The 27,023-nt window shown below is 30.8% G+C and overlaps 1 protein-coding gene across 1 annotated transcript in view; it reads right to left on the minus strand.

Annotated features, from left to right (window-relative positions):
- Positions 1 to 287: 287 nt before the first annotated feature.
- The window catches only part of LOC123670152 (nephrin-like), a 151,077-nt gene continuing 124,341 nt past the window's right edge, over positions 288 to 27,023 (minus strand). The window contains exons 6-16 of the mRNA XM_045603660.1: positions 26,519 to 26,673; positions 24,922 to 25,066; positions 20,266 to 20,396; positions 19,717 to 19,876; positions 13,147 to 13,292; positions 11,899 to 12,118; positions 11,185 to 11,400; positions 10,603 to 10,740; positions 3,562 to 3,663; positions 2,729 to 2,883; positions 288 to 407 (exon numbers count right to left, since the gene is read on the minus strand). Of these exons, the coding sequence (XP_045459616.1) occupies positions 288 to 407; positions 2,729 to 2,883; positions 3,562 to 3,663; positions 10,603 to 10,740; positions 11,185 to 11,400; positions 11,899 to 12,118; positions 13,147 to 13,292; positions 19,717 to 19,876; positions 20,266 to 20,396; positions 24,922 to 25,066; positions 26,519 to 26,673 (1,688 nt within the window). The remainder of the gene's footprint in view (positions 408 to 2,728; positions 2,884 to 3,561; positions 3,664 to 10,602; positions 10,741 to 11,184; positions 11,401 to 11,898; positions 12,119 to 13,146; positions 13,293 to 19,716; positions 19,877 to 20,265; positions 20,397 to 24,921; positions 25,067 to 26,518; positions 26,674 to 27,023) is intronic.

Raw genomic sequence — 27,023 nt, forward strand, 5'->3', positions numbered from 1 at the left:
TTATTAAATAATACAAAAAATATTATAACAACACAATTATTATAAAGTAATTGCAAAATATATAAATTTAAAAAGCAATCCTTTTGAGAACTCTTGGCCACAATTCAATTATTTGCTTAAAAAAAATTTCAAAATTTTTTTCAAGTCCATACTAATTACACATTTTCATTAGTTTTAACATGTACAATGAAATCATGAATAGGATAATACTATCGGAAATCCCGAAGAACATCAATATATCGTGTACAATAGTTTCCCTCGATATAAGCGATATACACACGTACAGTCTACACGCAACTCTCCCGCGCGTTCGCCAGTAGCGGCGTCCTTGTCGTCACGACTTCTCTTCTCCTCGACAAAGTCCCGCTCGTGACGCTCCGTCTATCTTCCGCTAGTGTACCTATGCTCTAAGAAAGAAATAAAAACATTAGACTTTAATATGAAGACTGGGTGATTTTTTTTTTTATACAAAGATAGGCTTGCGTTTGACCACTATTTCACCTGATGATAAGTGAAAATGCGGTCTAAGATGGAGCACGCTTACTTAGAAGTAACCTATTCACTCGCGATTTAAAGATCCCCAGGTTATAATTTTCTGGAAACACAGACGCTGGTAGAGAGTTCCATTCTTTGGCTGTACGGATCAAGAAGGTACTAGCGAATCGCTTAGTGCTTATAAGGGGAATGTCATTTTGTGATTGAATTTTATTTAAATTTCATTTGATTCAGTCTGTGAGAAATTAAAAATTCTGTGAGTGGAGATATGAGAGAGAAAGGAGTAAGAGTTGAAGTGAATAATAATGGAGAGGAATGGAAGAGGAAAACATGTTGTGCCGACTCTACATAAGTGGGATAAGGGCGGGAAGAAGAAGACTGAATGATTCAGTCTGGTTTAAAAACCCTGAATTTATTTCTCAAACTTCTCTTGGTGTTATAACATTGTATAATATATGGATATGTGTGTGAGTATACTATGTATACTAAGATTCGCTTAGCGCTCATTACGATACTTGGTGCCAAAAAATCATAATATAGATAATCATTTTTTTTTTACTCCACTCGTGTGTGTGTGAACAATTATATGAATAATGTATATGACTGGTGACGTAGCTTAAGGAGATACAGAAAACGCCTATTAACTTTAATTTCGAAGAAACGATATTGTCACTGACTAGGAAAACAGAAGAAGAGAGTAAGAGGAAACCAAAGTTTGTAAAATAAATTTGTATTTTAAATTCAAAATTCTCATTTCTTTGGGTTTCTTTTAAGGTAAAAAATATCCATGTATATTTTTTATAGTGTTTCTCTTTTTCAATACTTATTACACAACTATTGTCCCAATTACAAGGCCTATAATAGTCTGTCATTGCCGGATTAATAATGTTGTTGTAATATATCATATACCCTGTAAGCTTTCATTTTAACAAGTAAGGTTATCTTGGATTTGTAGAAGCCTTACCAGTGTTTTTCGATATCAATTAATTATTATTATATACCAACATTTTACTTCATACAGACGCTATAAATAACTTGGTAAGATAATAAATATTATATGAGGTTCAATTATTTCAATGCTATAGGCACGAGATATAAAAAAGCTTACAAGGTCTAAAACTAAACTCTATTAAACTAAAATTTTATCCATGAACTTTTGATACCTTAACGAAATAAAAATAGAAAAAAAAGTTAAGGTGCCAATAAGAGAGGTATTGGTATTTATGTGCCGTGTGGTGTCGGCCGAGTAGAATAGCACCACCCCCTTTCTCCCCGTGAGGGTCGTAAAAGGCGACCGAGGGATAAACCTGGGTCAAAATCATCACCGTCCTGGCGAAGGAAAACTTCATTTGTAACCAAGAATGGGGTCTCCGTCAAGCATTTGTAGCATAGCTCTAAAATGCGAAAGACTCCTGCAGCCAAACTGGCAACACACGTATCGACTCGTCGTTCTTATTGGCCTAGGCAGTGAGGTCGAGAGTGTGCGCAGAGCATAGGCAAATCTGCGTTTTCCTGAAGAGTGTCCTAGGCGACACAGTGTGTGTCTGACACTGTCTAAGTCGTCTGCAATAGACGGACTAAGACCAATGAGTGAGGGATGAATGAGTGGTATTTTATATTTGCTAAAAACGTCAAAATAATAATATGTTTGACTTTTGTTTTTTTTTTCTAATTAATAAAGAATTGAAGATTATTTCAAAATATATTTAGTAGTTCAGTAATCGAACACGTAAAACAAGGCCATTTTGTTCATTCGAGGCTATTACGTAGCACTTAATTTATGTTATTGAAGTTGCGTGAGTGAGCGTAATTGTCATTTCAGTACAAAAGTATTACAATCTGTGGCACAAGCACAGATTTCAAGCCGAGAAAAACCAATTCCTCGATAAATCAGTATGAAGTAAAATGTGCGAGGAACTAAGAAGTCGTGGAAATTCATAGAATTTAGAATTTAGTTTTTTCTTATAAAATTATTTATGAAATCATTAAAGAAATAAGTGAAAAGGCCTTTTCTATTATAAAGCTGTTTATTTGTAAGCGATCTGTCTATGTGTAAGTATTTGTGGGAGTATACGAGAGATGCCTCTCGTATCAATAAATATTATAATTATTGAACTACGTTTACTAAGACTATACATACTTAATTATTATTATTATTATAACTAATTTCTGTTTCGATATACTAAAATCAAAATGTTTTGTTTCCAATTATTTTTTGTAGAAAAATACATACCTGAGCATCAGATATGGGCGTGTTAGGCGTGTGTGGAGTGTTGGATCTGTCATGCAGACTGTGAACACTTCTAGATGACCCCACTGGAGGCGACACGACAGCGCCATAAGGCGGAGGCTCCGGAGGTCGCTCTGAATCTCGCGTGCAATTGAAATCTATGAAAGTTTAGGAAATATACATAATATATACGATGATATTACGTTTACATATTCAAGTTTAAATATTAAAATAATTGTAAATTGGGTTTAATCACAGAATAATTATAGTATAGTTTTTAAGTCACTTTCGTTTCAGTTTAATATAATTATGGGCACTTTTGTCTTCATTTACTTTCTATTTAATTTACTTCAGTGTACGAACAGGATGAAAGAAAATAAAAATTTCGAAAAAGAACTTCAAGTAAAAAAAAAATAATTATTTATCCACTTTACACGTCAGTTAAATAGAAAAGTGACATTAATTAATCAAAAATAGCAAATTTCGCAATACACGCATTTAAGTTTTTACTTTTATCAAAATTAATTTTTCCTTATAATTTTTATATTTACATGCAGGTAAGTGTTCATTTTAAAGGTATTTACATAAAAATTAAATACCATACCAAAATAAGACAAGTTTGGTTTCGCTTAAATATATTCCATAGAGAAATGGACGACGTTTTATTAAAAATAAAAATACCTTTGAACAGACGTGCAAAACAAAAGACAATCTACGCGAGAAAGCTAAATTCAAAAAGTGTATTTCGCTATGACATAGTAACATAGTTATTTTATTATCTCACGTTGCTCTTAAGTGCTCCTAGGATATGAATAACAACAAACAAGCACCCTCACCTTTCCCCAGAGGCACTACGTCTGGGTTTTTGTCGTCCGGCTGGATAGGAGAATGGTTAGAACTATGTATTCCCTTGTACGCTTTAACGGTCTGCGTTGGAGCTAAAAATAAAGAAAAAATTTAAAGTAACGTTTTGATGATGTAAATATTACAAGTAGGTATGTAATGTTGAACAAAATGTTCTGATCATTTTTATCCTTTTTGTATCTTCCTCTGTCATATTACTAGCCAGGTTTTGTAGCCATTCTGCGCGTTCCACTCCTACTCTTCTATTATCTAGCGTCAATTTTCTTACTCTGTAATACTCGTATTTCATGATGAGTACTGGCTGACCAAACTAAAAATATATCTTAATGTCAGACTAAGACCAACTTCGCTTATTTTAAGCGCGTTCTAATAAACAATATGTTTTACAATAAGTTTGGATGTGGTGATAAGTTTAGATCATTTTTTACCTTAACAAATTGCTACCTGATCTCAACTTTTGAAAACCGCTTTCAATCCCCAAGTATAGATACAATCAAGTAGAAAATAAAGAAATTGAGTAGAATATTTTGATAAAATAGTGAACATAAGTATTATGTGTTTTATATTAACCGCAACCGCAAGGTGTATATAATAAAAGCTTTACATAATAAAAGCAAAAGTTGAAACTTTGGAAAAATATTAAAGTTTTAGTTTAACAACTATGATATCAGATATTTCGTTCATACACTGATAGAAAATCAATTACATCGCATTAATGGGATTCTGGTCACCACTCGTTTAGAACAATAGTTACTTGAGCACGACTTCTTCAATATTATTCATTTATTTATCTTCACTTTATATATCAACTGTAAAATTTTATTCCTTTCTCGTGCCCTCGTTGTAAATTCTTGTTTAATGTAGAAAAATTGCACTGACATTTCATGTTGGAATAATGTAGACAGCTCAAATGTCACTGGTTATGTCTTCATTTTCAAAGTTCGTTGAAATTCTAATACATTTTGAGCTATTTGTATTACAGCAATGACTTACAATAGACCCGAATGCTTCTGTAGCCGATACCTATTGTGATTTCGAATAGTTTGGAAGCCAGTTTGGTATTACGGCTAAAACTTTATATTTATTGCACTATGTAAGTTGCCATATTAGTTGTCTCAAAATATTGTTCCTAGTTTAAATTGTTTGCTTAGATTATGGTCTACTTCCGCTTCAGAAAATGGATGTCTTTATATATGTTTGTTTGAATAATCTCATCTAGATCTAGATAGATTTGAGAAATTGTTTTAAAATTAAGAAGCTTTATTGAGATGGGTTATAATTTCTATCAGATCGATCATTCCACAGATAAATCCTACTTATGGTGAGAAGAAGAAGTTTCCATAAAATTCTAATCGGCTATCACCATACAATGTTTATCTGTAATGTGTGTTTAAGTCCACATCAAAATAATACAATATTTTGAGACATCTATTCTAATCTATATTATGACGTAACAATCAGTCACTTTGCAAATATTCCTCTATAACAAGAAACATGAGGCCTAAATTCTCCGAGCTTTGATGTGAATTGGTATTATACATATCTTAGAACTTTGGTGTCATTTATTTTAAGGCAATAGTTATTTTCTATGTAATAACTTAGTATAGTTTTTATGAATGTATAATATGGCTATTTTTCTTAAGATCTATTATCAGTCAAAGATATGATTTTTTTTGGATCACATTACAAATAGTATAAGTAGTACACAATCAAAATCAAAAACAGCTTTATTCAAATAGGCCCCAAGAGCACTTTTGAATCGTCATTTTACAAATTTAAACTTTAAAAATAAATTATTATTTTTGTAAAAGTTAAGCTACCACCGATTCGTAATGAAGATTACATAACAAACAAAACTCCTCTTGAAAGTAGTAAGTTAACCTCATACTTGAGAAAACAAATCGCAGGTCATCACAAACAATCGAAATTTCTAAACATGACCATTTCGATAAGTAATATTGAAAAATCACATGATACTAAACGAAAATAAGATTGGACGCAAAACATAAAAAGTTAAAACTCTTAACATACTTTTTTAAGCAGGGGAAAAAGTTTGGTCCTATTTTATACAGAAATTCAAGGTAAGAGTTTAAAAAATTTATTTGCATTAATTATATGCACCATTTGGTTCTATAATTTACCGCCATCACGTAGGTAGTGATAGCATTCCATTGATGTAGAAATTGACCTATTAAAAAAAAACCGCGACAAGTAGTTTTGATAGTCCTCTTTTGATGTTAACTTTACACTACCTAAAGAATTCTAAAGAGACCGAAATAAATGAAAATCTGAGAATGCAAGATTGGGGCTATGTGGTAGATGCATTAAGACTTCCCAGTCAAACTATCTGAATGTTTGTTGAGTGGCTTTAGCTACTCAACAAAAATTCAGACGTTTGACATAAATAAAATTCAGTCGTTCAGACAACGTATGTTGTTTTGCCTGGCGGTAAAAGTTCATAATAAATGATGCCCTTCCAATCACACTATACACTCAACATCACATTACTACGTTAACCCGGGTTTCGTGATAATCTGTGCAGCTTGACCGACCATTGACCACATTGATATCAAAATTTCCTGACTGAAAACGTTAACCGAATTTTGTGCTACTGTTACTGGCATTGCATTCTAGCAGTCCCTTTTTTAAAGTAAAACTTTAAATTGTAACGAATATCTTCGTGGGTTCACCCATTTCGGCGGACAGAAAAACAAAGTGGCGGGAAACTGCTTTTTTACTTTTAATTTCATTTTTAAATGTCACCTTTTCATGATAACAAAACTAACCAGTTATAAACAATACGAAACAAGCAACAAGATATTGTTCCAACTTTTTTCTAGAAAATCCGAAAAGACTTATAATTTATCTATTCGAGAATACGGTAATTGATTTAGTAATAGTAGTTACTTAAATTTTTGTAGCTATTACAAAATTTATTTTATTTTATAATTTGTGATTAAAAATATTATATAAAATAGCCATAGAAAAGTTCATTCATGTGCGAAATAAATAAATTAATCCACGAATCTTGCCTTCGTGCCATCCTAAATATGTTTAAAATGGCGATACGAAAACCAAATTACAGACGTATAATATTTATTATTCATGTTTCGATAACACCGAGAAATGACAAAACGTTATCAATATTTCGTGTCGATACAACAAGATAGCTGTCTGACACGCCAAGTTACATTTAGTCTGATTTTCGACAACATATCCTGGCATACCCTGGTACAAAAGGTAATTAATAATCGGATATGATAATAAAATAAAATGTAATTAATTTAATTGAATAAAAATATAACATAAATATCATCTATATTTTAAATAATAACGCCTAAGCATTTACGAGTATTTAGTATACTTTCCTAAAAATCAACTTATTCTGATTAATTATTTTATTTTGATAGATTTTTAGTAGCATGGTGACCGTAAAATATAAAAATACGATACTTATGAATTTGAACCATAAAAACATGAAAAGTCACCTTATTTTGTAACCTAAATATATGAACAAAATATAAAACCAATCTGATAATTGAAGCTTTCTCTTTAACCATAATTTCTATCATAACCTTTATCAACGAATGCGAGTCCCTAAATTTCATTTTTTCCTTTTCTACGCATGGAAGTGGACGTTGGCTAGCCAAATTTTTAAAATCATAACTACCAAGACTATTCGAATGAAATTCAAAACCAATCAACCGTATCCCCGAAACACAATAGCACCCAGTGAAACGATGAAATTTTATCTATTATAACTTGAAATTTAATACTGCACTTTGAATATCTGAATCCGAATACGATATTCATTTTTGCGGTCTCGTAGGAGTGAAAACTTAATAAAAACGCCGCTAAGACTGACGATACATCCGCAATATCTGTTCAGATATAAAAGGACGTAAATCACATTTGAAATGCAGTGAAATCGTTTCGCGACTTACTAAAGTGTTCGAAAGTTCGACGCACGCTCGGAATCTGCCTTTATACTTTACGGTATTTCTTTGCAACGCTAGTAGCAATTTACTTTTTCAACTAAACGGTGTTTTCTAATGTAGTATGTTGTATCAAGTCGTTTTTTTTTATGTCGGGCATGCGAATGAGGCCAAGTTTCTAGGTTAACATATTGAAGTTAAAAATTCAGTTATAGTAAAATTTAGGCTAATAACACTCAAATATTCGTAAGGCTCCTTAAGTCTTGAAATATATTATTGGTACAAATACAAAAGAAAGTAGGTTAACATAGTTTTAAATATATTAAAATAATTATACAACGATTCAAGTAAAAACAACTATTTTTCGATTATTATAACTGTTTTTTTTTTTATACGATTAGGTCGGTAAACAATCGTCCGGGTTCATCTGATGGTAAGCGGTTACCGTAGCCTCTTGCAACACTAGAAGCATTACAAGCGTGTCGCCGACCCTAACCCAGCCTCTTCCCAGGAGTTCTGCCCACCTTACTCACCACAGGAACATACCGCTACTTGTGAGCAGCATCATTTAGCAATGGTCTTCTGCATGATTAAGGTATTTACTTAAACGGGCTACTCCATATTTTAAATATATGCGATTAGTAACAACTTTCAATTTAAATCTCCTGTATTCAATTACGCTTCAGCCTGTAATATCCCACTACTGGGCATAGGCCTCTTTCCCCATGTAGGAGAAGGATCAGAGCTTAATCCATCACGCTGCTCCAATGCGGGTTGGCGGATATATTCCCTACTATGAGTAACGATCGCTATCAGGTGTACATGATAACAACCGGGACCGACGGCTTAACGGGCTCTCCGAGGCACGGTGGGGAGACCCACAAGGACTGCACAAACACCCAGACCACGGAAATGTATGTATGTATTCAATTAATTTGATAATATACTTATGTTACACTATTTAAAATATTTAAAAAAACACGAGAATCAACAGCAGCAGTGTGATCTAATGGAAGACTCGCTTCGTTTATCCTAAAAACCAAAACACTAAAAGCTCTATTTTTTTTTACGCGTGCCAAAAAAAACGCATAAAAACATGAAACAGAATTGTTTGATTTGTGCACCAAAAACCTATTTTTGAAATGTTAACAAAAACCTTTCGGATAACCGTGATCAGCTTAGTGGCTTGTTTTATTTACGATACGATTTAAAAGTCATCTTCATCTCAGGAAAGATTCAAGTTTTAATCCGGATTTACCGTACCGAATTTTGAGTAACATTGAATAATATCTTCTTTTCGTAATTTCCACTTTCTAATTTAGCTTTAGCAGAATCGTCGATCAAAATTCTCCTCAAAATCCAAGGATCAGATAAATAAGTTTAGTAACGTTAAGAATCAAGGTAAATTGTTTTTAGTACTTTAAAAATAAATAACTGTCATTTCGAGAATGGAGGAGACGTCTCTGTAGATACTTGAGTGCTTGGCGGACGAAAACCTTTTCCAACTTAAGTGAAACATGTACGAAGTGGAAATGTCGAACGTTAGTAGAAAAGATTAGTTGTAGGTAAGTTAAGTTAGTTATATTACAACTGAAAGATATCTCAGTATCTTTTTAGTAAATCTTATATATAAAATTCTCGTGTCACAATGTTAGCTACCATTCTCCTCCTAAACCGCTGTACTGATTTTTATAAAATTTTGTGTGCATATTGGGTAGGTCTGAGAATCAGCCAACATCTATTTTTCATACCCTTAAGTTATAAGGATAGGGATTAAGGGGGTTAATAACATATATTACGAAACAACGTTTGCAGCTAGTGTTAATATTATAATATTTGCTTATGAAATCTTAAACAGTTGAAACTAAAATAAATATTGTTTTCTATGTGGCCTTGAACGTGGTTGTCTCTAGAGATATTGCGCCAGTTTGAACTTATTTTAATTATGACTTATTTAAATAACTTTATAAAATGTAAGTTATGAAAATTCACAATAATATTTATTTAACAGTCACACATACTTTCGATCATCTAAATTGAATGTGAGTGAGTATCAAAAACTATAAAAAATTAACTAATGTCAATTTAACTAGTAACACTGTCTCATCTAACTTTCCACATTAAAACAATTAAAAACCTTTCAAAGCTCTGACTATTGTAAACAATTTTCTTAGCCAACAAAACACAAAGCGCTATTTAAACTAATTTAAGCTTCAACTTTGATTGTAGTATAATTTTCTAATTACAGAGGCGACGGTCGCATTATTTGTATATAAATTGCTTAGTCACTGTAGGTGGTGATAATGGTGTCATAAAAATTCAAACTTGAGCCATTTGCAAGTTAACGTATAGGTATTCTACACGCGATGAAAGAATAACGTATGTCCTTCCGTTTAATCGCAAAAACCTTTGCTACGACAAATTACTGTTCGAAATGGTTTGGTATTTTTTTTTAAATTTAATGCTTCCAAAAAAACTGTATTGTACTCTGTATAATGATTGTTTTGTTTTTCGGCATCGATATGAAAATTAACATTATTTTAAATAAAAAGAAGTTTTATTATGATAATGGTACCTACTGTCTCTTTTATATAAAATTTAATGAAAATTTAAGCTACTGCATTTTATTGCATGAATAGCTAACTAGCCTTTGCTTACTATTGAATTTGCGCTTTCGCTTAAGTTATCAGTACTGTACGAACAGGAAGCAAAATCAAGAAGTCTTAATCATAAAACCTGCATTTTTGTGACTTTATTCAAGTAACAGTTACTATACCCAAATTAGACTAAAAACAATTTGACTATAATTATGTTTAGTACCCGACAACCTTACACAACAAGTAATAATAATAATACACTTTATTGTACACCAAAAACAGAAATAATATATATCAAAGAAAGAAAAAAAAATATTGACAATATATTCATTAGGTACAAAGGGCGGTCTTATCGCTAAAAAGCGAAGTAACCTATAATACATACAAAATCGAAATTCGAAATCATTAAAGTAATAGTATCATAATAATATCATTAAAAGCCCTTGTCTTTTATTTAGGTACAGAGAGTGTGAGACGATACCTTCATAGTGCAGCGGCCGGTGCTGCCGCTTCCTCGCCAACAGCGCGATCACCGCGACCGCCGCCAGCGTGCCCACCGCTCCCGCGATTATACCGAGCGCCCAGCTTGCGTCGATACTGCCCATCGTATTTTGTGCCTCTATTCGAATCAATTATAAAATCGTTTTTGATAAAGACTCACATAATATTACTTGAGAATATAATAAATAAGGTAAGGAAATAAATCAATAACATGTACTTCATTATAGCATTTCGGTTATTGGTTTTATTTTGGTTTGGTTTTCTTTTACTTTTTTTCTAATAAAATTCAAAGTAACTAAAGTGTATTAATTTATAAAACTTATACTGATTTTGACATAACTGTAAAGTGCGTCTGCCATTAGTTATTACTAAAGAATGTTAGAATTTAATTATTATATAAAATGTAACAAATAACTTTTGAAGCTGATTTTTACTGCCCTTGGCATAAGTGATAAGTTTGTATAATAACCAGAGAGTAAGCTGATACAAAAAAAAGAACAGTAATTCAACGTGATTGTATGTGTTACGCATTTGAGCTTTAACCAATACTTTTTTTTCATACCTGTATGTAAAGCCATTCTTGATAATGTATGCACTCTCAGTGTGGTGATTTCCGATCGTCCTCTTGCATTATTCGCATAAAACACTAGCGTTAACTCTTTCCCCGACCCGAGTCCTTGTAACTTCCACAGCGGTGTTATTGTGGAAACATTTGCGATAAGTGTGTCCATTTCCCACGCTTCCACGAAGTAAGTAGTTTGAAGGCCTCCGTCGTAACCTTGACGAAAACATGAAACATGCCCAGGTATAAACTAACAAGGTAATGAAAAATGTTAATAGTTATAAGAATTATGTAGGTACATAATAAATAAATGTTCTTTTAAAAATAATGACATCGTTCGATGAGAACAATTCTCACAGCTTTTTTTTTTATTGTGTATTGATGAAATGATATCATGGAATTTTCGTTAGACGTTTGAAGTAAAACATCTTTACGCGTGCTTGAATTGTGGTATAAGCTGGTGAAGAATGCGTGACGAGAGAGTTACGAAAATTGCGATAGAGTGAAGCGAACGGAAGTTGATAAGTTAGATGGGGTTAAAGAAATTTCACTTAAGTCGTTTTATTTTTTAAGTACACTCGTTTTCTTTGTATATTTTACAAGTTGCGATAGCATTTTTGCAATAACACGATATTTTGTACATGTATAAATGTATTATGTCGATAATTTATATATTAGTAATACTATGACAAGGAAAATTGAGAAAAGACTTACCAGCTAAACATTTAAGTTCTGCCGAATCTTCAGTCAAGTTCAGTGATGAGCAGTTAGTGGGTGGATCTGGCTTCACAGCGGGCAGTAGGGTATATCTGCAGGGCTCGATTTGTTGTCCCGCTAAGTTAGTGGCCCTGCATGCTAGGGACCCATAATCCGTGTCTGATAATGGCTTATGTGTTAGGATGGAACGTCCGGAATTGTCCACTTTATGTTTATCCTGTATAATATATAAAAGGTATAATAATATTGTCACAAAATTCAAAAAAAAAACAAACAATTGTCTTATTTTAATTCTCGGCAAATATTATACAGTATTCAGGGTTATTTTAATTGGTAAAGTATATCTGAGGGTTTTTTTTTTTTCAAATACTTATACTAACATGTATTATTCCATCTGTATTATATTTACAAACTTCCCTTAAATCCATATCATGACATGATATGGATTATGTTCAATATATAAGTTTTAGTCTTATTTACGTAATATTTCTTTTAATTATGTTATTATTATGATTCTGTTTCAAAACTCTTAGGGCATATTACATTTCTTCTAAAGTCTAAGAAATGCAACGGACAAAAGAAATCTTAAAAAGTTAGTTACTGGTTATTTTCATGACATTTACAAAATTATCTGTGCTTTTTCAGTAACATAAAAAGCCATAAAATGAAAAGAAGTATAATTTAAAAAAAAATATGAATAAAGGAGACGATTCCTATTTGTCCACCAACTAAATTTTTAACCTACCAACATATAATAAAATAAATGTCAATGACATTTATTTACTTTATTACATATATTTCTAATTTGTATTCTCAAAAAGTTTTTGATGAAGAATATTCTTTGAGATTGTCGAGAGAAGGAATAATTTTTGAAAGGAACACATATGACTAGAATAAAGAGAAAATATTTGTTTGTCGACTATTGGTAACAAGAGAGTTAGCGACAAAAGATGACATGAACAAATTGCTAATCTTGTAAAAAAACTATACAGTAAAGACTATTAGGTTGTAAACTTTTACCAGGTATGTATGCAAGTAATGTAAGTTATTTATTTTCTTAAATTGTTTAAATTTTTTTTGAAAGAAAAACTGTGAAAACTTTCTTAGTCTATCACTGGGATTGTAATGAAACTCAGTAATTTCAGCACGTAAAATTATTCTGAATATAGATACACACACGAAGGTCAGTGTTAAACTTTTCGAGAACTTTTTACGATTAACTTGTATAATATTTTAATAACTTACCAATTCAACGGTGCCTACAGTACTGTTGAGAGTCCATTGAAAGTTTGTTGGTGGTGGAAAGGCGTCAACATCACAAGTAACGCGCGCTTCTTCATTGATAGCGGCTCCGACAATGGCTGTTACCTTGTTCTTACACATTGGTTTATCTGCGAAAGATTTACTCTATGACTCATAAAAGCAGAAACTGGAAATAGTAATCAATCAAATATTAACTTAAATGCAGGTGAAATCACAAGTAATATCTATAAAATAAAAAAAAAAATATTTAAAGGATTAATTGAACTACGTACATTCAAATTTAAATTAAAGAGTTTTCTATTTATTTATTAAATTGACTTTAAAACTCTTAAAATTAAAAATATTTTTGGTAATTAAATACGTTATTACCATATGGTAATATACGACTAAGCTAAAGGTATATAATATTAAATATTAAACATCTTGACCAAAATAAAATATTATATTTTTCTTGAATAAAATGGTATAAATGTTCACAAAGTACTCGTTTATACAGCAAGAAAAAAAAGTTAACACATATAAACTTTAAATGACATCCATTGTTTTCCGTAATTGTGTAAAAGACATCACATTTCGAAAGTACTATTATAAACATTCCCTGAAGAACGTAAGCCTTCGATTTATTGGAGTGAAAGCACCTCAAAACTTTTACGATTCCATATGAAAATAAACAGCTAACATTACAATTTACTCGCTTGTATCGTATCGTCGATGAAGTTAAATTACCAGGAAAAAAAGTCTTTCGACTTTTTTTTTCTACCTCGTTTTGTTTTTGTAAACTTTTTGGATCGCATCCAATGAACCGTTGAATGGTAAGAAACTCGTAACGATAAATGCTTGTCGATACTTTTAGGAATTAGGAATTTTGTATTGGGTAAGAAAAACAATTTGAATAACTCCGAAAAAGGTTATGTGTATTACAATTCAATCACACGCATCGTGGACGAGGGAAAAGTGGTTTACAACATACGTAATGGAATATTATATTGCTGTTATATTATCCAAACAAAATCGATATACTTTATTCAATGTGGCTTAAGAGTACTTTTAAATATAAAACAAAGAAAAAAAAAATGGCGGTTTTTTTTTAAGTTTATAACAGTCTACTTCTTAGCGCGATACTTGGATTAAATAAGCTCTGCCTTAATTTGTTTAAAAAATGTCTTAATTTTGACACGTTTTGTGTTAAAATTTAAATGGAACCCTTTTTAATTTTATTTTCTAGAACCATATATGCCACATTTATGTATGCCATAAACTTAAATGTTTGCTAAGAACTTTATTTATATTTTAGCGTCAAGGCTGAAAACTGCGCGTATAGTTAATTTAAACTTTTCGTTTTAAGGACATAAAAATTTAATTAAATCTGAACGTCTCGTGTCACGGGCGTAATAATAAACTTATATGGAGCAGTTATGTTTCCACAGTATCTAGAAAAATATTTACGTGCAAAAGAAGGCTAAGAACACAAATTTCTTTAAAGATAAATTTTGCAATGGAAATATGGAGATTTAAACCATAAAGTTACCGATTATTTTATCTATAAATAATTATTATAAAGATTTTTTATGGATGGATACTTTGGGCTTAGGTGCTGATGAAGATGTAAAATTTACTTATGAGTTAGATGACACGAAACACTCGTAGAAACATTTCGAAATGCAAAATTTATTTCAGCTAACTTATATTCATCGTTCAAAATAATTCCCGTTGCGTTATTTTAAATTATTCTGGGATTACGTACGTCATTTCATTCGTTGAAAATAATACTGGAATAGCTAAAAGTTTTGTTACAAGTGAACGTTTTAGTTTGGCGACGCCTTCAAACCGGATACATGATTCCTACAACACACATCCGTGTTTGGTCGGGAACTTTAGAATTTATTTACACTCAAATGTGCACTAGAAGTTCAACTATCTTTGAGATGTAAAATACGGCCAAAATGACTTAAATAACAAAAATATAACTTTTTTTACGATTGTCAAATCTTTATTTTATTCTTATTGCTTTTACTCCCACTAACATAAATAAATAATAAAGCCTGTTAGAATGCATGAAAATTTATTACTCTTTTTCAATTTGGTTCCACCATCACCATTCTACCACCGAATCGCAAGACATCACATGAGTCTGCACCGCTACGTGGTTGAGATCCCATGATCTCGCACTAAGCGTTTTGCTTCCTCTTTCTTAATACGCACCGCAAAAATTTGGAATGCCCTACCGGCTTCCGTTTTTCCAAATAATTATAACTTGGGTATCTTCAAATCAAGAGTAAATAGGCATCTTTCTAGGCAAGGGCGCACTATCTTAGGCTGCATCTTCACTTACCATCAGGTGAGATCGCAGTCAAGCGCTAGTCTATATATTAAAAAAAAAACTCTTCCTTGTATAGTAACTCTCTCTGAAGCAGCCTGACTGCGGAAGTACCATCACCTTATAGAAGATTACAGTTAAAAATACTGCACTCAAACAATGTTGTGTTACTGTGGTGAGTAAGGTGAGTAGGATCTAAACCGCACTTAAGATGCTTCTGGCACAGCAGACGTCTATTAGCTACGGTAATCACTAACCATTAGGTATGCCGAATGCTTGTTTGTCGACCTGGTAGTACAAAAAGGGACTATTGGACATTAACTTCTTTTCTTTTAAAGTAGAAAAGTTATTCTCCCTTGAGGAACCAATGCAAAAATGTTCTCGCGTGTAATTGCTGCATGTTAATAATATGTATATTTGTACAAAAATCAATATCACTAAACCGCGTTCTATTGCAATACACGAATATCGTTTATAAGGCTAACAGCAGTTAATGGTATTGCCGATATAATGAGCCGTAGTGAACATTTTAGTCACGATTCAGAATAAATCTTGATATTGCGCTATTGCAATTTACAAGCTTACATCTAAACTGATTTGAATTAGTCCATAAACGTTTCACTGTTACGGTTTGACCTTAAATCACGTTGCACGACTGTAGGCTGGTGGATGATTTTCTTATCATGAATAACGAATGAAATAAAAATAATTATAAATTAGAAACAACTAGTTGTACCAGTAAAAATGACTACTCTACACGTTAAAATTACACCTTGCCCCATTGTTTAACCTTTAATTAGGCGTGACAGAAAATAACGTCAATAGTCGCGCCGGGTCGCCAGTTACACCAAAATGATGTCAATATAAATATTATACGTAATATATAACCAACTTTAATTACCTTTATTTACTTATTTGTTTTTACAACTTTAGAAAATAAGGACATTAAAAGTAAATAATATATAATCCAAATTTTTATTAATAATATTGACAAATATTATTTAAAAAAAAACAAAATTTTTGGAAATAGAAAATGAATAAATATTTATCATAAATTTTTTTTATAGTATTATTTAAATTTTTTATATCAAAAATCGAAATGTGATAAACCATAAAGTAAAAAATAATAATATACGGAACTATATTTGACAAAAATTGGAAAATTTAGTTCTTAATACTTTAGTGCAGCAGTCACGAAACTTTGTTATCACACTACACATATATGCGGATATATGCGGATGCATACATGCAGAGGTCTATATCTTGTTTTTTTGGAAGAGTCCTAATTGGTAAACAAACCGCTGTCAATCGTAATTCACGTTTTTTCCTCATTTATCACTCACTTTCACAACATATTAGCTTACGGACATTTGTAAAACTCCATTTACTATTTATTTCACTAAAAACAAATATCAATTTATCATTTTAAACACATAAAAACTACAAAATACGAATTCCGAGAGTACAGATAACTAATATTTTCGAATATGACATTTCAATATCTTTTTTTATAAGGCAAATAGGGATGTGGTCATAATATTTTTAGAAGTGAATGAGTATAAGTGAATGAACAGCATGAGCGATAAAATAGGCCATGTTCTTTAACTATATTTTAAAATTTCACGAATTATAACTTGTTAAATAATATTACAGTAAAGCGATTTGTTATTTATTTGTATTTTGTTATTAATTGTTTTTTTTTTTTTTTTTTTTTTATGTTGAGCGCACAAAAAAATGCTTACAAAATATTGCAAATGTCAATCATTTATGGTAAAGTGTTCATTGTAAAGGTTTTATTTTATATTATGAATATTTCTGAATATCAATTTCATCCTGAACATTTTTAATGCTATCCCATATAATATTAAAGTATACCACATAGCAACGGCATAAACGTTTACTGTAGTTCACAGGAAAAAATTTTGAGACTTTAGGATGAGACTTAAGATTACCCAATGAGAGCTTCGTGGAGTACAATGTTATTAGTCCTTTTTTTAGATGTTAGAGAGAGTGTGCCGCCGGCGCAAGGTTTTTTATTCATAGTAAATACAAATAATGTGACAATAATATTAATAGGGTCGACTTTTTTTAGACACAGGCGGCCCCTTTATTTTGTTGTAAATTTTGTTTTTGGCTTTTTTTTTACCGACCATATCACATAAACGAAATATATAGGGGACTGTCCACTTTGTATGGGGGTTTCGGCCCCGAGTGGACAGTCACTGAGAATAATAATTATATATTAAGTTAGTAGTACTAACAAGTATGAATTAGAAAAATGATATAGTTTTGTATCCAGGTGTTTCATTTTTTGTTTTTTTGTGGATAATTACAAGAAGGTTTCTGAAATAAAAAATCATTGTTTTGTTATTTTTGTTTTACTAATCGGATTCGTACGTTAACAGAATGTTATCTAAAAACTAGGCAGGTAGATTTATAAAATCTTGAAACCTTTTTCAGCCCAAAAACCAAATAATTTCATGACATGGCCACAACAACCTACTGTCCGTCGACCAACCATGCAGTTGCAATAATATTTTTTTATGGCTTCTCTGCCTGACCTTTATTGTTTACATATAAAATAAATACAAAATATATTTTCCTACTTATGAATATGCCTACTGTGTATTTTACGTCGCAGTAGTGATGAATTCTCGGTTGACGGAAAACCTTACAGTAGGTTGCTATATCACCATGAAAGCAACATCGAAGTCAAATGAATGTATGAAGCAAAAGTCTGTAGTTTAGGGTGGCCATAATAAATAATATTTTCAATAAACAAATAAATCGATTAAATCGATAATCGAATTTAATATAATTAATTGCTTGCTTTTTATTTAGTCAATAACAATGTTTCTAAAATAGTTTCTTTTTCACCAAAGTTAAATGTTTTTTTACTTAATACACTTTTATAGACTTTTTTTAGACTTTTTTCTTATTAATTCGATTTAACAATACTTTTAATCGATTTTAACAAATAATTGATTTAAAAATATTTTAAAATCGATTGTTCGTTAATAATAATTGTTTGTTTAAGACTGGCAACGTGTTGTAATCAAATCACCAACCGAAAATAAACTAGAAGTATATAATTAATGAATTAAAATACTTATTAAATAAACTTTTCATCAGTTTATATTGATAAAACTGCAATTCACGAATAAACATGATTTAATTTATGAAAATTATTGGTATATTTGTTTTTTTTTGTATGAATTCTGTTCACCTTGGGCCAAAATGGACAGTCCCCTTTGTTGCCTTTTATGCTCGATGCTCGATTAATATTTTTTTTCGTAATTCTGTACCTCTACTAATTCTTAGCAAAAATATTCAATATATTATTAGGTTTTGAAATAATTTTAGCAATATGGTATCATTAAATATTTCGATGTAAAATTAATTTTACTTTGTCTATGGCTTATTGATATTGTTCATTCATTTGCTCTTTGTGTCACTTCACTAAGCTACACTATACTCTAATTGTCTGTGGTCATAAGTACGCCATATTTGTTTACCAATTAGGACAATTCCAAAAAAACAGACCTTATACTCTTTATCATTATAAATCTCTGCTCCGATCAAGCCAAAATCCTTAGTATTGCAATTGTTATCCTAGAATTACATCAAACCTCATAGTTACTGAATCTCAACCGGGCTTATGTAAATACATCGCGAAGTTAACATCCAAGTTTCAATACACATTTGCATTTGACTGCATATTACATCAAATCGCGCTGTAGCCCGCAGCGTCATAATATATGTAATTCAAACATACCAGCAGAATGACGTGTATATGTAGCACATTATTCATATATTTTTACTGGAAACGAGTTAAGGGAATGAGGTACGGAAGTTTTTCATCTGTACTACAATTTCAACTGTCAAAGTTTCTGAATTACTAAGACGATGACGTCTCCTACGGTAATACACGGTACTGTTACAAGGCTATAAACAGTTCTGAGATATTTGAAACTATAGTTAAAATAAAAAAATAATGATAATATTTCAGTTTTAAGCGATAATATTATATAACTTCAAAATGTTCATGAGTTAAGTAATTTAATATTTACTTATTAATAGTTTAAGTAAAACAATTTCACATTACAGCCAAATGAAAAACGTTTTCGTAACATCGAATATTCGAATAGAGATCGATATAACAATAAATTTCATAACCCATTGGGGAGCAAACAATTAAAGCGTCAAATAAAATCCATTAATACATAATTACTTACAAATAACTTGCAAGTTGACGGCTGCTGACCTTCCGTCCCCCTCCACATTGGACGCGACACAAACGTACTTTCCCGCTTGCTCTCTGGATACTTTTTGAAGGGCTAAGTTTGCTGATCCCGCTATCACCCCGGCGCGTTGATTGTGCGTCATTACTTGACCCTGCGAACGAAGATTATTTTTAATGTCCGTAAAATTTTCCGAGAAACCCTATCCCTAAGTGAAGGGTAAATTACAATTAACTAAGAAAATTACAACGAATAATTTTATGCTGGCGCTCTAAGTCTAAATGATATTGATATAAGGGTATTGTTTTAACTGAAATACGAAACTGAAATAAAAACTTTAAAATACCTTTCTTGTATGTTTAATAAAAACGAAGTTAATTATATATAAATATATAATAAAAAAGATACGACTATAAAGAGAAGCAGGAAAGCTGTAAACAAAATCATCGCACACAAGCAATTGATCCAGTTACAACGCGAATCTCCTTTAAACTTTAAAACTAGTTAAGTTTGACAGTACATCCATTAAGCCGTATTACTCACGTTATGCTCCCAAACAACTTTGTAAGCTGGTGGATTCGCCTTCACTGTGCAATCGAAGTACACATCGTCGCCTTCTTCTATGTCGTTTGGGTTTAACGTAGAACCCAGCTTTAGTTCTACTATAGGAACATCTGGTAAAGAAAAAAAATTGTTACTTCATTCGGGAATAAATTGATAAATTGGTGGCTCTTCTTTAAAGTTCCATATACATATTTTCTTAGACTAAGTTCCAAATCATTACATCCTAATTTGTCTTTATAAAGGTTGAGCAATATTGGTTACTCTTATATCTAATTGTTTAATTTATTTATTGATTGTACTGGAATTTTATATAATTAGCTAGCTAACCTGGCGAACTTCGTAACACCTTATTTTTTTTTGTGAAAATAATAACTATTTAAGGAAATGAGGAAGGAAGTAGGGAATATATCTGCCAACCCGCTTTGGAGCAGTGTGGTGTATTAAGCTCTGATCCTTCTCCTACATGGGGAAAGAGGCATATGCCCAGTAGTGGGATATTACAGGCTGAAGCGTATAATAACTATTTATATCAAAATAAAACATAGCCTATCTTTAAAGTTCGATCAAACTGCATACCGTGTGTAAATTTGATTAAAATCGGTAGTTAAGGAGTCCATCGCGGACAAAAAACGTGACGCGAATTTATATATAACTATATTAAGACAAGCAATGTAATTTATATACTATAGAGGTTATTATAACTCACTCGCCTAAGAAATCTAAAACTTTATTTGTAATTGTGATGAAGTCCAATTACATATTTTATACTATGTGTATTTCAGTAACTAAATTATTTTCTAAGGGGACTAGCATAACATTACAAATCGATGCTTATAAGTCTTTAAGTACATACATCATACATATAAGAAATATAAATATTAAATTAAGATGACAATATTCAACTTCTGTGTGTCTCGCCAATATTACATGATGGTCGAGAATTTCTAATCCCGTTAACACGTCACATATAAATATGGATACCTAAAAAACCGTTACAAAAATATGTGTATTTATCTTTACTCAATTGAAATAACAAAATAAAATATTGAATTTTTTTATCAAAATAAAAAAGTATATAAATAATTTTATATACGCCTTACCTTATATTATTGACTAAAACAATTTAATTATATAAAATACTAGCCGTCTCGTGCCCACTTCGTTGGGCGTTATTATTTTTGTCATGCAAAAAAATAGTAAAGTTTTCATCATTTCATTCATATATATATATATTTGTTCAATAAAAACAAAATATAGTCTATATCACTCCTGAATAGTGTAGCTTTCTGTCACTAAAAGAATTATTATGGTCGGATCAGTACTTGCGAAGATTACCCCCTACAATCAAACAAAGTTAGAAACTTAACCCCTATATAATATTAGTATAGATAAAATTCAACATTTGATTTCAACCCCGAAAATTATAGTTACAAATGTTTACGTGTCTAAATGCAAACGAATGTACAAGCACGTATGCATACAGAGACACGTGTGTCTAGCATTTACAAGTACGTGCAACATACATATATCCGATACACATTTATTTATCCTTACCTGAATAACAAATTCAAATGTTCGATATATTTTATAGTTTTAAACTATTCTATAACATGTATAGGAACATAAATAATAAACCTTTTTTATCCACAATTCAAAAAAAGAAATTGTAAAATGTACGCAAAAAACATTTTAAGGTACATATTTACATATTTCAAAAGAGTTTTAGCGTATAGAGAAAAATATATAATTTACTAGTATACATAATGTATCGCCTAATTGTGTTCAACGCTAACTTTTAATAGTCCATTAGAACACATTTCGTATTTAACTCTCTTTCATCCCTATAGACTAAAATATTTGTTAGTCTTTGATTATGAAAGCATTAACGAGCTTGTTTCAATCAAAACATTTTAAGTTTTGATTGAAACATGAATTAATTGACACAAAAATAAGCTATTGTAAGAATTTCACTCGAATCAACTCGAGCTATTTTTCCAATAAAATCAAAAATCGTAACACGAAGACGAACAAAACATACGAAATCCGTTCATTGTTGAGATAGAAATAATTACACTTTTCAATTAAGTCTGCTATTGTTAATTTAAAGTACATTTTTCTTTTCGTAATTAAGACGTAGCTTCGTGTCTCAAACAGGTGCAGTGCCGATGATAGATTTATATAGTGAAAGATTTTATTATCTCTTTATTAAAGTGAAGAGCGGATATCTAAGGAACGGAGACTGATCTTGAAATTGATATTTTGTTTTTCTTCTACAAAAGAATGTAATATCATATTTTGTTTAATTTTTTTAGTATAATTCAACTTTTAATAACTTAATAATTAAATTTTATCGAAATGCAAATTTCGTGATTTCTTCTTGCTTGTCAGCAACTAATACAGCAAAGACAGACAAATTAATATCACTAAAAGTAAGTTATTGCATGTGTTTAGTCTGATTTCTAATAAACTTATAAAATTGATCGACGAAAGAGTTTTGTTAAGTGTAAGTAAAATTCTAGAATGGCTGAACATATTCTAATCGAATTTTCTTCTAATTTTTCTGCTGCTTTGAAGAAGGTTTTTATTTGATGAAAAATTAAGAAAACTAAACGGGAAATCGGGAAGTTTTAGAAAATATAACAAATATTTCAACTGCACGCATCTGACAGTCTACAAGCCAAGTCAACGTTTTCGTTTCAGCTTTTCACTTAAATCCATAGACAATGTTTTCATATTAGCAATCATAAACGTTCACCTCTTGCATTAATTGTTTGTTATTTATATAAAGCAAAATCAGTTATGTCAAACTTATTAGGCACTGAGAGGCTTTCACTGTGTTATCTAAAACCACTTTGTGAATCACAAAGTAGTTTATAAAAGCAGTTTACGGTTGGATTAAATTTGAAAATTACATCAATGATAAACTTTTCATAATATTATAGTTTTTTAATTTAAAATATGTAACATTCATGGGCTCTAAATTTTCCGTGCCTTTTGTTAAGACATTATGCTTTATTATGCTTATCATATCGGCGATTAACTGCATAACTGACTTCAGATCGACAGTTCTATGACTGCCTAGTAAAGCGAATACGTGGCCCGATACTGTCATTTTTAATCTTTTACAATTTTGTAGTGAACATACTTTTCCACATACTTAATTTTGTACATCGTCACAAAAGCCAACAATTTAGTTAGCAGAAGTCCCTGCATCATCTTGTATCATTTTTAGTACAGCGACAGAGATGTCAAACATGTGTATACTTCTTTTTAAATTGTTGTCTAAAATGGTTCTAGCTTAAGCTCTTACCACTCCAGTCCTGTAACTTGTCAATCGCGTCATCACCGTCGGCTTCAAAATAACTTTTAGATTATTTATCTTATATCCTAAATAATTTATGTTATTTATATAACAATGGGAATAAATGAGCAGACGAAGCCATCTGATGTTAAACGGCTACCGTCGTCATGGACACCTGCAGCATAAGAGGAGTTGCGGATGCATTACCGGCCTTTAGGGAAAATATGTCTATACACTCGACGCTTGAAATGTCATTATATAATGTACATAAGACTTAGTTGGAGTAAAACTACCGCCGTTTAAGAATGTAAAATCTGCTGCAAAGAACCGAGAAGATACTTAACACTTACTTCTTTTAAACATTCTTAAGTATTAATATAACCTTATTTATCTATAAGACGTATATATATTACGTTTGTCGTTATATTTAAAATATCTTAATTACATAGAGAGCATGATTTTCTGTATTTTATCGGTCTCTTTAATGATAAATTAACATGGGTATTTAAATCCGTCTGCCAGAAAGTCGTACAATCAATCAAAACAGTCAGTTTGTAGCTATATCTAAAGCAATATATGATGGTACTAACGCTGACACGAGAGCCTGTTATAGAACTCTCTCTATCACTTTCATATAGCCTACAAAATAACTATTAACGTAATAACGTAATGATGCATTTTATTTATTCATTTAGAATAAGTCTTCCAAATAAACCTTAATTAAATAAACCACATATGTAAATATTATTTTACGATAAATTAAATATGACAACACACTACTCTATACATTTTAGTTCAGTCGGATCGGATCTGATTAGATTTGGAAATTCGATTTGGAAACCTTAGGAATATTTTTATATTGAGATATAAATATAATATGAATCCATATTAAACAATATTTTAATTATTAACAATTAAATAAATTAACACACAAATACAACAATACAATACGGAGTAGTTTATTTTAAAATTATTATAAAACAAAATGTGTTTCTACGATTTCATGATTTTTTTGTCGAAAATATTGTTACTACACATTCAACAAAAAAATTTAACGACCTATCTGTACGTAATGTAAAAAAGTAATTTTTGGTAATATGAACACGGCAATTTAAGATATAAATTTTTCAAAAATAGTAATCCATTTCCAATTTCAAAATTAGAGTAAATAGTTATTTAGTAACTTTCAAGTTATACGAAACATAAAATCGTTATTTTAAACTAATACTTCAACATCACATAAAGAAAGCGTGTAGTGAGCTGAATTCAACCAATTCGAAATCCATAATATACGATGATTTACTAAAAATAAATTGCTAATAGAAATTACTTACAGTGCAAGTTTAGTTTCATGGAAGTTTCAAGGATAGTGTGTTGCAATTTCGCATGAGTAGCTCTACATGTTAAAGTGCGTCCGTTGTGCTCCATACGGGGCGTCCAACGCAGCACCGATATCGTCTCATTTCGATCTTCGGATATCTGAAACAATTCCAAATTTAAAAATTACTTTAATTTCTTATTTTTTAGTGGCTGTTACACTGAAAATTATGTAGACTATCTTAGACATCAGGTTAAATCCAATTAGACGGCACTAAATGTGGAAAATTTATTTTTAAAATATTATTTATAGTGACGAGATACTGATAAAAATCACACAGAATGACACAGATGTTGTTGATAAGCAACATTTTATGTACAATAATTATTTTGGTAGATTTTGTATGATAATTATTTCAAGAAATTATTATAAAAATTAATGGCATATATCTCAATTCAGAAGTTTATTATCTTTAATTCTAAATTTATTTATTATTTATATAAAATTATAAATATAGCAATTATAAAAAAATAAATGTTTAAAGTAATCAAAATCTCTTAGTCGAATTCCAGTTTCGATTTGAAGGTGCTTTTGGAGCCTACTCAAATAATTAATATTAATTTTTGATCTTGATTCAGTTTACTGAAAATCAAATATGTTGTAATATTTGGCAGTACTGTAAATATTTGTTGAGTTCGAAATATTTTAGCTCAATACAGCAATTAATATGCAATATTAAATACAATTAATGAGTAAAATATCGTTCAATATATGTATATTCGATGCTTTATATAGAGATAGTATTAAAATTTTAATTTTAATTTTGATATTGAATGCAAACGGGCGCTGGGGTGATATATGTCACGAACTAATCAGTTACTCTATGAATACGAAATAGTACTCCCTATTGCTATCCATAGAAGTGAGTCAGATAATTTGAGTGATAAATAATATTGTTATACCATAGTATAAGTAATAAGGCTGTATCGAATTTTATATAATATTGAGATGTATGTTTATATAAAATTCGATACAGCCTTATTACTTAATAATTTTAATTACATAATTTCAATAAATTATTGATTCAAATACTTTCGAAGACAGAATGTAATAGAAAACCTATACGAGAAAGAACAACATAAAAATCGCGAGTTTTGTTCCAACTTAGAGACTTTGAAATATTGTAATTAATCTGTTACTATACCTCCTTATTAAATTACAGCAAGTTATAGTATTACAAAAGGTAGGTATTACAATAGGTTAAATATAACAATAGGCAATAGCAGGAAATATCCTGCTTAAAATCTGGAGCAGACTGACTGAGGAAGGCCCTTACCTTTAAGGAGATCACAGCTAAATAATACTGTTTTTTAGGTGTTGTGTTCTTGTGATGGGTAAGTCACCTGGGTGAGATGGGGGATAGGAGCAGCAACGCGTTTACGGTGTTTCTTTCATTACAGGCGTCTATAAGCAACGGTAATCGCTTGCCATCAGGAGGGCCATGCGTTTTTTACCGTCCTAGGTGTATAAAAATATTTTTGATGTGTAAAAACTGAAATTTATTACTTCATTTCAAAATTTTAAAAATATGTAGTATATATAATAATACAAACTTTTTGTGGATCTGTGACAGTCATCTGTTTATCATTCAGCCACCAGGTGATGATTGCTGTCGGCCGCGCACCTACGGCTCTACAAGCCAGCTCTGTCTCTTGACTGACTGACAGGGGTTGTTCACGCGCCAGTATCTCAACGAGCAACGGTCGCACTGTAAACAATTTACATTATTATTACTTGTACCTGAAATGGTTACACCTAAACTATCAGGTCATTTATTAAGTGTACTTTTTTGGTATTTGAATTTAGTAACATATCAAATTAATATGTACTCGTACGTAAAATGGTACAAACAATAAGTTAATTTTTTATGAAATTAGTAACGAAAAACAAATATCAAATCGTTTTTTCGTATAAAAAGCGATGAAAATATTTATTAAAAAAAAAAAAAAAAAAAAAAAAACGAGTGTGCTTTAGAACACACAACTGAAGTAAAACTTCTTAAAAACTCTCTTTCTTTCTATCTTCATTAACAATCTCAATATCATCCTCTCAACTTCC

The sequence above is a fragment of the Melitaea cinxia genome, chromosome 4 (genome assembly GCF_905220565.1).
Source record: "Melitaea cinxia chromosome 4, ilMelCinx1.1, whole genome shotgun sequence".
In the NCBI taxonomy this organism is placed as follows: Eukaryota; Metazoa; Arthropoda; class Insecta; order Lepidoptera; family Nymphalidae; genus Melitaea; species Melitaea cinxia.